General features: G+C 43.2%; 1 protein-coding gene across 1 annotated transcript; it reads right to left on the bottom strand.

Moving 5' to 3' along the window:
- Positions 1-1,217: 1,217 nt before the first annotated feature.
- Positions 1,218-12,966, bottom strand: calcoco1a (calcium binding and coiled-coil domain 1a). Its single transcript, XM_076096139.1, has 15 exons — positions 12,773-12,966; positions 11,654-11,805; positions 11,477-11,579; positions 8,980-9,182; positions 8,582-8,794; positions 8,149-8,297; positions 7,982-8,051; positions 7,715-7,870; positions 6,986-7,240; positions 6,560-6,685; positions 6,196-6,291; positions 5,247-5,334; positions 4,817-5,064; positions 4,488-4,579; positions 1,218-3,283 (listed from the first exon to the last, which is right to left on the bottom strand). Exons 2-15 carry the CDS (start codon positions 11,783-11,785, stop codon positions 3,256-3,258), a joined length of 1,959 nt encoding a protein of 652 aa, XP_075952254.1. The 5' UTR covers positions 11,786-11,805; positions 12,773-12,966; the 3' UTR covers positions 1,218-3,255.
- Positions 12,967-13,568: the final 602 nt, after the last annotated feature.

The raw sequence follows: 13,568 nt of genomic DNA on the forward strand, positions 1-13,568 counted from the left end.
TTTAAATATTTAAACACAGAGAGAGAGAGCACATCCACCGAGTTTGCTCTGAACATGAGCAAACTGCAGGGATAATGGATCAGGAGAGGCTGGCTCCTCAGAGAGTGATCGGGAGGATAAAGCTCACTGAACCCAAGTGCTCTGGCACCAGTAGGAGGAAGGGGCTCAGGGTGTGATAAAGTCAGAGAGTGGAGGTGCATGTGACCTGGGTTTGATGTGATAAAAATAAACTGTGGGGTCTTTCTGTAGACTTAAAGCCATGTAGGCTACAATACTCAGAGGTGTTTGTGTCATGCGCTGGATGCATGGAGTTGGAAGGTGGGTCACAATGTGAAACAGCACATCATTTACAGTGCGTCTCCCGCTTGGTTCAGAGCAGACAAAAAGGACAAGTTCGTCATTTGTGACATGCAGCAAATCCACTGAGGGTTGGGAATCAGTCAAGGGAAGAGAAGAGAGGTGAGGGGAAGGTGAGAAACGTTTCCAAGTGCAACAGCCATAAATGTAACACCTTCCACTGTGTGAGCAGAGAGGCAGGCGGGCGATCTTAAAGAAAGGGTAATGGAGAAAGTGATGAAGAAACGGGTAAAGGTATCTGTGACGAGAGTGAGAATGGAGGGTGTGCCAGCCGGGAGGAAGAAGGAATAAACAAGGCCAGGTAGAGGAAGGGGTGATTTGGGGAAGGGGAGCGAGAGCTGGGGAAGGCGGGTGCCGGGGTCATAAAAACTCGGAGATGTGTTCTGGCCTCTGGGTCTTCATATCTTTTACATTTCTAATTAAAAGAGATAAAGAGTGAGGGAGTCATCAATCCCACAGTGATTTCCCAGTTAAGGTTTTAGAGGGGGCTGTAAACTAGGCAGCCCAGCGTCATTGATTTTATAATTAGCTATCGTCACCCCAGACTTAAGATGGAGGGAGTGTGGTAGAAGGAGCTTAGAGCTTAAAAGAGGGAGCAAGACACTGCCATAAGAGTGGGGAGGCACAAGGATGAAGATGATGAGGAGGTCAGGCCTGAGGGGAGGGTGCAGGAGAGCCAAAGGTGAGCGGAGCGAAAATCCAGCATGAAAAATGTGTGTGAAACAGGCAATGAGCCAAAGGGGGATAGGTTATATAGCTACGTGAAAAGAAATGGCATAGTTAATTACCAGTGAAATGTCATGTGCGGATCAAAATATTGCTATGATCTTTGGCCAGAAAAAGACACATTAGATCCAATAATAGATACATAAACCATTTTATTACACAGAACCCCACCCAAACCCCCGTACATGACTGATAAGAATATACACGGCGGTGTACATGTGGGATAACCTTCACACACAAAACTTCAAAACAAACCATAACCACTGGAGCTTTATTGCAACCGGAGACGGTGTCCTGACGAGGAGCACTCGTACTTGAGCTCTCAGTGGAACAACAAAAAAAACAACATTCATAAGACATAAAGTCAGAATACAACCACAAACAAGGACTATGGAGAATACATGTAGTGTAGTGTGCTATCTTATGGGAAAGAATACCAGGCTCCTCAAAACATTCCCACCTCTATACAAGGAGAATCAACATGTACTGCAACACCAGAACACCCAGTGACACAAGGTAACTGAGAGGTGACTACTTTCATAATCCTGGTCCTCCTGTTTGAACATTCAAATCAATTCCTTTCACCTTAAACACAACGTGCTGGAATCATTCCCTTTCATTAGCACCGATATCTTGCAACAATATAACTCTCATATCAAATCGTAATAGAGTCAAAGTGAGTATTTGAAAGCAGAATGTAAAAACATAAAGTGTAGATAAAATATATACGTAAACACAACACACCATGGTAATGATTAAGATAACGATGAAAGGACACGACTAACATATGAAGTATCCATATATCAACGTTTTCATCTAAAAACTCTTATATAGTAAAAAATAGGGTGCAAATACAGCAGATAAAATCAAGCATCAAAGTGTCGAGCACATTTTCTTAGCCAAGCATGGAAAATTTTGTCATACATTGCACAGACAGCTGTGTGAAAAACACCTCTTTAAAACTAAACCTGAATATAGTTTAATTGCAGCATAACTCAAGTTAATTATAAATAGAAAATCATGAAAAATGCATACAGTATTGATTAAAAGGTAGGCGGCTATTTTTATTATGCAGTATATTGCCATAGGGCGCAGGGAAAATACCAACACCGTGTCAATGCGTCAGGATCTATAAAGATGATTTTCTTTGACTCTTTTTAAAATTATTTTTAGGCACAAATTTACAACTGCGTGAATGTGAGATTTATGTACAATACAAACTGTAACAAACACTAAATATCCTAATGGCCAGCTAGTAAATCCAGAATCATTAAAAAGTAAAAACTATAGCTGATCTATAGTGTAAAGCGAATGAGCATTCATTTTATAATAATGATTATATGAAGGTACTGAAGTAGAAAGTTGCATCCGGCATCTATTTAATAGACTTTAAACACAATCTGTTCGATAAGCTTTCTTTTTTAAATGCTTGTCCGTCTTAGAGCATCTCTGCGTCACTAAATCTCTTTAACTGCATCCGCACGACAACAATCAAGTGCTCTTGCCAACAAGAAAGTGCATATCAAATCTTGCTTGTGAGTAAATGGAGGAAAAATATGATGTCATAGACCTAGATTACTGCAATATAATTCTAGCATGATGCTGTATCATTATTACTTTATGCTGCCGTGAATAGCGTTCAAAGCTGCTGTGGAGAATTTAATGCTGGAAGAGAGTTTTACCATGATTTCCAGGGAAGCCGGGGCTGCTCAAAACATCATAATTACAGTGCCTGTCATGAATCCTAATCGCAGATGTCATAAAAACGACATAACATCCATCGTTAAGCTCTCGACATTGCAATGATTCAACAGAAATAATTCCGCTACAACCTGCAAACTCTCAAACGCCAGAGCCCGTGTCCGAAAGCACGCCATTTCAAACTGAAAGTCTTATGTCAGTCATAAACATAGTGTCGACCTGCCACCACAAGCATTATGTCATTCCTAACAACAAAACAGCTAGAGCAATAATAACACAACAGTTAGGGGGGGGGGGGGAAACCAGGGTTCACGGCAGATATGATGTAAATTGCATATTACCATTTTGTCTGTGTAGTGAGTGAGCTGTATATGTGCTTGTTAGTGGAAGTAATGTGAAACCACATAAACTCCAAAAAAGTCCCCCCTTCTCCTCTTTCTTAATCGCTCGCCGTGGCTGGACGTCCACCGGTTACCATAGCGAGGTGTCGGCCAGATCACTGGAGGAGGAGACAAAGCAGAGTGTGCGTGTGTGAAAAACTGAAAGAAACACACAGTCTGGTTGAAAGAGGCAGTTAGACTAAAGGAGCGGGTGAGTGGGAGAGAGAGGGCTTTAATGACGCTGAAAATTGGCCTGTGACTGCAGTACACCCCTCAGGTAAATCATTGCTACAGCTTGCTGTCAACTTATCTGTCCCCTTGTCCTCCCATCTCGCCCCTCCCACGCCCCAACTCTGTCTCACACATCGCATCCTGACTCAACTTCTTTTACGACCACATATTCAAAACTTCCATCTTCCAGCCATACTCACCCTGTCACCATAAATAACTGGTTGCATGTGTCCGTGTGCCTTAACAAGCTTTGAATTCATCGTGTAAGCCTTTCTGTGTGAGACCCGGTGTGGAAACTCAGTACTCAGGTACCATGTTTGAGTACAATTACTTCCTTCTTCCTTTTCGAGATAGTTTAGGATTTTACTTCTCTACATTTAAGAAAGAAATGTGATACTTTTAACTCCACTGTGTGTATCTGGCTGCTGTGTTCGCTAATTACTTTGCAGAGTAAGGTTGTACAAACAAATCAAGTCATGAGCTCATAAAACATGATGCATTGCTTGAGTTTAAAACCAGCCAGCATGGCAGGAAGAAATTTGTTGGCTTGCTTGACCTCAAAGAAATTTTCAATTTAATATGCAGCCAGCAATGCAAAGTTGCATTTTTGAACATTAAATCTTCAACTGTGCTCGATTTGTTGTGATTGTCTTATCGTCACTTGCCAAACCCTTCATTAATCTAAACCAAATCCTGCTATATATTTCACGGGAAGGCAAGTAGCATGTCCATGTATCCAGCCACATTAGAAAGCAGTAGTATTTGAAATAGTTATATCAGTAGCAACGTTAAATACTTCCATGTGTAACAGTGTGATAGGCAGTGGTGGAGGAGGTACTGAGATCCTTTCCTTAAGTAAAAATACCACTTCAACAATATGAAATTACAAGTAACAGCACATAGACAACTGTAGACATCTATAATATGACAAGACGCCCCAGAAAGACACTGCAGGACATTTTATGGAGTCCCCCTCCCTTGATATTTGAATGTTGTACTTGGCTGTGTGTGTGTGTGTGTGTGTGTGTGTGTGTGTGTGTGTGTGTGTGTGTACATGTATCCTATGTATGAACATGTGAGGGGAGGTTGTACCTGAGAACAGTGTCCATGTGTTCAGGCAGCAAAAGTGCCGTTTCCTCTCCAGAGCTGTGCCTTCCACACTTAAGTGTATCAGATTCCTCCTCCTTAACATCAGAGAACAACACACACACACACACACACACACACACAGCAGCCATTAAAGCCGAATAACTTGCAGACGAGCGGCCTAATTGCTTCTCGGAGATAATGTCTGTATCAAATGATCCACTGCCCGTGTTTAACTGGTGTGCACAGCTATCAGCATGACGACATTGCTAATTTTCTGTATCACATGCAATTAGACTATGGTGATGCTGAATGGCCGGGATAGCGCGTCTCACCGAATCAGAGCTGTGCGCCAGAGTGTCAGCGTCGGTCTGGTGTGGCGAGCAGAGCGGGGCTGGCTGGTTGATGACCACTGTGCTCCTCTCCATCTCCCTGGGGGAGGGAGGAGGGGTGGCAAGGAGCAAGGAGTCCGGCTGGCCCTGCTCACACAGGCTGTAGTGTCCCAGAGGTCTTGGTGGACGGAGGGGCTGCAAAGCCTCTGGGTTCTCGTCCTCAGAGTCAGATAACACACTGCTGGGCCGATCTGCCGGACAGAAACATCGGCAAAGAAAAAAAGCGGTCACTTTTCTCCAGAGCACTGCTCCTGTCGCCCCCACAACATATGCTGTTCTGAGCAATATTTAGTGTCGCTGGTGAGTGATAATTAACTCTTTTATCGTTCACATCTGCGGGGCATACAGTTGATTAATGTGGGGCTCCATTCACCTGCATAGGGAATCGGAGCAGCGCTCCACTTGGCACTGACCACCGTTCCCATCTTCTGCTCCAGCTGACAGATGTACTCCATCAACTCCTGTAGTGGAAAATACAGCCGTCATATCACACACCAGGGCAGGACTTGCATCATGGCATCAGCAGCCATCACTCTCATAACTCTCATGATGTCCGACTTATTCAAGCTAAAGCCACATAAAATATATTTACACACAAACACAACATTGATATTTCATAAATATCATCACTGTTCAATAAACATTTTAACATTTGTTTGATTTATGATGTGTCACAGATTGGCTGCTATGCTCCTACATGGCACATATTAAAATTAAGCTGGACACTGATTTTAAAAACAATGACTACTCTGCTAGTTGCAAGCAAACATGATGGTGGTTAGCCAACAAAAACACTTTAACAGCAGTAGCACTGCCCTGAAATCTACTGATTTATATTGCACTATAAACAATTTATATTGCACAATAACAGCTAAGAAGACAACAACAGACAGAAGATTCCCAACACCTGTGACACTTACAATCCCTGTATACTTGTGAATATGTTCCATCAGTAAGCTTGAGCATATGAATACATTATCTATAATAAAAAAATATTATTCATAGGTGCACTCAAGCTTGAGAGTGGTACAAATTGTAACCAAACTTGTTCTAAATCTAAGGCTGATAATGACTGAATTACTGCAGTTGTGAGCTGATTAGGATAAAACAGTTACGGTTTACTTATTATTCCATACAAGCCACTCATTGGCCTTGGGATCAGCTGATAAGGGCACAAAGTCAGGACCTGTGACACCATATATGCAGTGTAAACACATGAACATACCATCTCAAAACAGTATATTTTTTCTCGTTTTTGGACAAACTTTCTGTCAGCATCGATTCAAGTTGCCATCTATGACTAATCACAATGTGTCTCTGACCTGTTTCTCTGCAAGTAGCTGCTCCTTCTCTTTTTGGGCAACCTTCAGGCTGAACTTTAGCTCCTGGAGCTCCCTGCGGGTTTCACTCAGCTGAACCTGCAGGCCAGATATCAGAAGCAACAAACAGTTACTGTGATTTCAGAATGACAATGTGTAGTATACAGAGTAAATCTCAGTGAAGCTAAAGGGATTGCTTGAGGTGTTTAAAAAAAAAAAAAAAAAGATTAGATGAAAAGATCGTTATACTCTCTTTTCTGTGTGGTAAATGTAGTTTTATTTACTGCAAACACACTGAAGTGTACTCGCAAAATGACCCTATGACAAGAAACACTGACTGCACTAAGTGCTTTGTAGTATTTCTCACCCGGTTGCAATCCTTTTCTCTCCCAAGCTCAACCTCCAGCTTCACTCTCTCCATCCTCTCTTCCTGCAGCCGCTCTTCCATCCTCTGCATCTCTGCGTTGAGTTTCTCGAGACGCTCGTGATCCTTCTGTCAGGGTGATACACAGACGGTACTCAGTATACAACACGTTCACCTTAGGTCACTAGACCTAAAAAACCTGACTCAACGGTTTAGCTGCAGTGCCCAATAAGATAAACACATACAGTAGAAGAGCTATGGGAAAATGTCATCTTGAAGCCATCAGGTGCTGTTTGAAACTTCATGACATCTAACTCAAAACTTTGGACGGTGATGGGACATTTGACCAAATATATATATATTGGCTCTAGCACAGTACATTTTATAAATGCTCCACTTCAGATTCTGTGTTCTGCACGGCTACAGTACCTCAGCAGTGCGCTGCAGAATCTGCCTCTCCTGGGCCCAGCGGGCTCTTCCCTCTCTCATGACCAGACTGGAATCTGCAAGCTGAAGGGTGAGTTGGGCAGCCTGCAGACGAGCCTGATGCAGTTCTGCCTGACCGTGATCCCTCTGGGACACCATGGCACTTAGATCACTCTTCAAGCCCTCTGTGGCACGCTCGTTCAGGTTCAGACGCTCCCGCAGGCTCCGCATCTCCTTCAGTGTGGCCTCGTTCTCCGCCTGGCCATAAATGGGCAATAAAGCGTGTGTTGGCGACATAATATCTGTAACTGCAGGTGAATTGCTACTTAATGCCAGTCTGGAAAAAAACTATTCCTGAATTTGAGATGCCATGGTCATGTTTTAAGTCCATTCTAGCAAAGTTTTAGAATGTGCAGACATAGAACTATTATTTAAAGTGAAGCATATCTATGAAGAAAATAGCTTAAATCACAAAGTAAAGGTATAAAAACAACAACCCAACTCCAGTAATTTCGACAGTGCGTTTGTCTCAAACAAACTCTGGTGACAGGTGCAAATACTTCTCCAGTTAAAGGAGGTGCTGAAATTAGAACAAGTATTCTTGGTGGTCACAGCACACATTTGGAGCCTAGCATGCAGATTTGCCTACTCTGCCTTTAACTATTCATTCCCACATTATTCTCAACCCTGCTTTCAATCCTGTCTCCTCTGATTTCCGAAGAGATGTCTGACCTCTTTCCTGTGGGCAGTAGTGAGTTTCTGGGTGAGGGTGGTGATGCTGTTTTGGAGCTGCAGGGCGCTTGTGTCTCTCTGGGCCAGTGAATTCCTCAAGAACTGGAACTCCTTAGACAGACTTCGGAGTTCACCTTCTGTCTGTTCCAGCTTTGTCTAAAAGAGAGTCACGATACAGACGGGAAAAGAGAGTGAGATGTGGAAGAAAACAACAACTGAGACACAGGTTTTTACTAAGATATACAGCATGTTCTGAATTATAATTACCTGCAGGCTCTTTCTGTCACTCTCCTCTTCTTTTCTCTGAGCTCCAGCTCTCTTTGCTCTTTCCTTCATCCTGCACACACATATGTAGTTACTGATGATCAAAAGTATTCATGAGACCCACATAAAACTAAGAGAGAGAAGAGAAAATAAAAAACAAAATGTCATACCTCTCCAACTCAGTCTCTCTTTCCACCGTTCTCTGAGTCAGGGTTTTGATATCCTCCTCCAGCTCTTTGATTCGCACTTCGCTCGCCTCGCTCGCATCCAATAAAGCACTTTTCTCCTGGGCTAGTGATTCTCCAAAAGCCTGCTCCTCCTAACAGACCAGAGGCATTTCACATTTTTATGAGAATTTTTAATTTATCGTGACATAGGCTACCCATATAAAAATATATTACATTTACATTTTTAATATAACAATCCAAACATTTTATTGAATTACTGGAGAATTTTATATCACAAAAGAGAGGATATTGTTTGAGCAGAGACGTGCTTTTCATCACAGAATAGGGGGACAGATATGTACAAGTATGGAAATAACAGGCAAATTGGCCCTAATCAAATGATCTTGGCCGTCATTTGCCTAGCTCTATACGCCACCTTCTGCTCCATCTCCATGTCCTCGATCTTCTCTCGACTCTGCTTCAGCTCTTCCTGCAGCCTGGCGATATCACTTTCTTGCCCTCTGCGTCTTCTGTCCCAGGCCTCCCTCGCCCTCTTGTACTCCTCCTGGTCTTTCTCCCTCTGCCTGTTTGCCGCCTCCTGCGCCTGCAGCAGCTCAGCTCGCTCTCGCAGACATTCCTGCAGTCGACCCTGACAAGAGACAGGTGGATGCAGGGAGCACACGGGGAATCACAGTTGTGTCTTTATGTGCTGGCAGTAAACAACAGTATTGATTTCTGAGCATATTTTATCAGCACTCATTCATTTACAAAGCTGATAACATGCACACCTTCACTACCGTACGTAGTAAATCTATACTGTTTTGTTATGTTCACCTGCAACAGTTCAGCTCTAGGCACTACCAGCAACATGTCTGTGCCTCCTTCCTCCCCATGGGGCTCCTCCTCAAAGGTCACCAGATCCTCAAGTGGCTTCGGAGCGCAGAAAGTGAATTGGGAGCTGCGGGAGAACACTTCCCCCTTTGCATCAATATATACAAACTCATAATCTTGGGAGCTGAGCTTGGGTAGGTAGGAGGCTAAAAGATAGTAGAAAAAAAGACGAGACATGTTAAAATCTATTTTCAGTGGAGAATAATTGTGTTTCAAAGTAACCCATTTCTTGTTTTTGAGCTCACTTCCCATCATACTGTGTTGAACAAGGTGGAAGCTAAGTGCACTATCGTTAATTAGATTATTTAACTACCTCTAATTTTGGAAGCGCTAATCACCTTTTAAAATGAGTATCTTTATGAAACAGCCTGACAGTATTTTGGTAGTGAGCATTTAGAGAGTTTACGCATTTATATGGCTTTAATATTGTAATGCATAAAACATTACATTTACAAAATGAAAATTCAACGTGTATTTCCAATAGATTATAGATTATAGATTTATGAGCAGAGGGCTGCAATACAACTTCCCACCACCAGTGGCAGCACCCAGGTCGCTCTGCTCAGGTGAGCGAGAAAAAATGGCGTTGCGCAGATTGGCGCCATCGTTGATTTGAATGGCGTTCACACAGACGTCAGTCGGAATTTCGCGTGTACAAGCTGAGGTTTCGTTGCTTTACACCGGCCTGGAACGGCATGTTCCCATCGTCGAGAAGTCCAGCTTGCCTCGAGTGAGTTCCCATTTTCATTATTAGTCTGTAAAGTATTTAATGCTCACAGAATACCTGAGATGGCACACCAAACAGTCCTCTATCAGGGACGAGTGGTGTGGTGTTTGTGAAGGACTGCAAACATTTTGTCAGATGCGCTTGTTTGCGGTCATACTGGGATTAGCTTGGATGAGGATATCGAATTTCATCTCCGTTCAGTTGAGTGGTTGGTCCGGTACAAGTTCGCGCATGGCGTCGCAGTTATTGAAGCAGGTGAAACCGGTTCCCGTTAGCCTCAGCAGTAAAACGCGTCTTCCAGTGGCTCTACATTTGTCTTCCAGAACGAGTCAACCCGGCAGCCTGCATTTACAAGGCCCTGCTGTTTAGCTTGCTCCGTTAGGCACACCTAAGTGAAGCAAGGCCCTAATTAACGTTATTAATTAAACCTGTGTTTACTCTGCAATGGCATGTCAAAATGGCTGCTGTGAAAAGGGCCTATACTTTAATTGGCGTGCTCCATCAAACTAACTACTCTTTAAACAACAACGTGTCGCAATTGAATTGTATGTCTAAGCAGGTTAAATATAGAAGTTACCTGTTCAGCAAAAAAAAAAAAAAGAAGCAAGCATCCACGTGCTGTTAATGGTGCTTTGCATGCTCTCTGCACATTGGATCCCAAATGACACAATTAAGAGCCAATCATGGATTTGCCTTCCCAGGGGAATTAAGTTTACCCTTATTGATGTGCTGCTAAATAAATGGTTTCTTGATTAGTTGTGCTATTAGCATAACCTTGCAAATGACTTTCAACCATAAGCCATATTTGTAATTCTCTGTCCTTTTTATCCCTCAACAGATCAGGCAGGAACTGATGATGCTATATAGGCCTCCTGCTTCCCACTCTGACCGCTGAGCAGCGAACCACAGCGCGGGACTTCTTCCAGCCCATAAAGTAAGCTAACCTAATATTATCCTTATCTCGCTCAGACTTCAGCGTCATGTTTAGAGTGAGTTACTGTTCGGTTTCACAACACATGAACAGTAAAGTGGCCAGATGGAAAACCGACAGGGGGGATACAGCAAAGTTTATGAGCTGTATTGTAACTTACAGCACCAGCTTTGGTCACAGTGCAAGAAACCTTCTTGTTGAATCACTGCATTGCTGACGATAAGGAACCATCAGCAGTTTCTTTAGACTTTCCTCCCTCTGCTCTTCTTCAAATGAAGAATGACATTGTCAGTACGCCAAAGTTAGTGATAAATCACTCTACTAGAGGTCAGTGCCACACCTGCTGCATGCGTGCCCCTCACACTGAATCAGGCTTATCAGTTGTCACTGTTTTGACTAGTAGTCGGAGCAGGCTTTGACAAAGGCTTTGTCTTTGTCATCCTCATTACTCAACCTCCTGCATCCTTAAGAAATTAATTGAAACCATGACAGAGACTCTACCTGTGTTGGAGACCAAGATGAGAGGGACATTTGGCTTCTGTATAGGATATTTCCCCCTTTACATCTGTGAAAATACTGTTTTTTTTACAATAGAAGTAACTTACATTTTCCTCCATTCAATACGCCAGTCGCCAGCCTTTTGTGTACAAGAGAGCAATTCAATTTACAGAAACATCAATCTCCTGCTGAAGGTTTTATGTGCAGATCTAAGCACCGTACCAGTATAGATTCTGGCTAACTATGGGAAATAAAATACAATTAGAAAACAAGGGCACGAATACCCTGGAAGTGCACACAGCAGTTGACATCTGTGCCCTCTTGATAGTCAGCCGGTGCCAGTGCCCAGACGAACGTGTGGTAGTCCTTCACTGACGACCATCCCACCTGAGGGAGGAAAAACGCGCCGTTGATGCATAGACTCTTTATTCACTTTGCGACAGCCGTCGGGTTAACAATACCTTGAAGAGCCCTATCCAGTCATTGCTGGCCCAGTTGTGCTGTGAGCTAAGTGTGTAGTGGCAGTCGACTCTGCTCTGAGGGAAGTAGCTGCTGCCCACGTTTCTGAACTCCACCCGCCAAGCCTTTTCCATGGCAACAGGCTATTCTGCGCCTACAGGGAGAAAAAACAAAACCACAATGTTCAAACTTGAGTCCGTGTTTTTCTAGTTTATTATTGAGTCCAATTTCCGGGTACAAACTGACATGCATGGTAAGATGAGCTAATTGTGTAATAGGTAAGGGGCGACCGCTCGAGAACAAACGAGACAGAGCCGACAGTCTGAGTATTTATTCAGTGTAAGAAGATATCCTGACTGAGGACACCAGAACTAAACCTCAGTGACAGCATGGCCTTTGAGCAACATGGCATATTACATGTTTGTCACTCGGGCTATTTCAGTCATTGCTATTGTACACCATCACGTGTAAGCATGCAGTACAAGGTGTATGTGGCGTCCGGCATGTATAGGGCTCAAATTCTACCCATAGATACACTTCCAGCCTGCAGTTAACCACAACACATGGAGACATTATTTATTCATTTTGTACCATATTAGTATCATATGTTTGTAACTAAAAGCCCCATTTTGGTTTGCAGTGTACATATACTGCAATTGTGAATTAACTGACTTTCCCATACTCTATATGTATCAACTGTGGAACAGTCATGATCAAATACAAGTATCGGGGTGTGATGTTTTCTATTTCAGTAAAGCATCCTGCTAATCTTGGAGGAAACGTTTCTACTGTAAATATTGCAGAACATTTTCCCGTCAAAAAACAGATCCGTGACTATACAGTAGCTTTCGGAGGGTTCACGTTACACAGCTCGAGGCTTGAGGCCCAACATTAGCACATGTCCAGAAAACATTGTGCCGTACACGTCGATGCAAGCGTGAGAACACAAACGTGTAAACAAAGCCACTGAAGCTATTTTGGACCTGTAGCCGACTCGTTAATTATCGTTGTCCAATTAATGAATGTGATGCGCGTGCAAGTCAGGCGAGACAATAACGGGCTTTGTTAACTATAAAAGACTGCGCACATTATCTCTCGAGCGTCTCGGGTATCTCGCTTACCTTTTATATCTCTTACTTCTCTGTAAACGGTCTAAAGGAGCTGTCTCTCTATCAGACACGGTAGTCGCAATGCGTGAGAAAGCATCAAAACACGATTCCGACGCGCTTTCCTCCTCGGACTCAGTAGCTCCGCTAACCCGAAACAATAACAAGAAAACAAAGCCAAACACAAGCACGACAGCTTCACTTCAACCGCGGCATTGTGGGAGCTGTCGTTCGCCACGTCGGTGAAAGTACGCTGAAACGGCTCATTTTAAACTACAATCCCCAGGCTCGGAGCGGAGTAGCCGAGGTCGCGCTGCACGTAATATGATGCGCCTCATCCGCAGCCGTTGTTTTTCTCATCGGCTGTCAAAGCGCAGAGAGACGCAGGTTGTACGGGAGAGATGTGCAGACTGACCAATGGGAATTATTATCTCTGGTGTGCGATGAGGAAAACAACGATTAGCGGGCGAAACAGCGGAGACGTGCAGAGTGGGAGAGAGCAATTTGACCCGTGTTCAATTTCTGTTGTGACAGGCTCCACATATTCTCTAGAATATGTTGTCAACGTTTATATTACGCATTCATTCCCATGCAGCTGGATATGGAAGGTAGACAATACATACACTATGAAGGATTTTTTGTGCACTTTATTTTATATTTCACTTTATGTTATAATTTACTTTATTTTATATTTAACTCTACATTTTAATATGTTTCTACTTTTTGCACTGTATTGATTGTTGGTGATTGTTTAATGTTTATGCACCACCCGTCATGTCAAATTCCTTGTATGTGCAACATACCGTGGCAA

This window comes from Anarhichas minor, unplaced genomic scaffold, assembly GCF_050575085.1.
Source record: "Anarhichas minor isolate MPS153535 unplaced genomic scaffold, ASM5057508v1 ptg000003l, whole genome shotgun sequence".
NCBI classification, from domain to species: Eukaryota; Metazoa; Chordata; class Actinopteri; order Perciformes; family Anarhichadidae; genus Anarhichas; species Anarhichas minor.

Coding starts and splice junctions, on each gene's coding strand:
- calcoco1a (XM_076096139.1), bottom strand. CDS start 11,785: ATGGAAAAGGCTTGGCGGGTGGAGTTCAGAAACGTGGGCAGCAGCTAC. Junction 6,686..6,985: donor TTCTGCAGCGCACTGCTGAG/GTACTGTAGCCG, acceptor TCACCCTGACAG/AAGGATCACGAGCGTCTCGA. Junction 5,065..5,246: donor TGCTCCGATTCCCTATGCAG/GTGAATGGAGCC, acceptor TCTGTCCGGCAG/ATCGGCCCAGCAGTGTGTTA.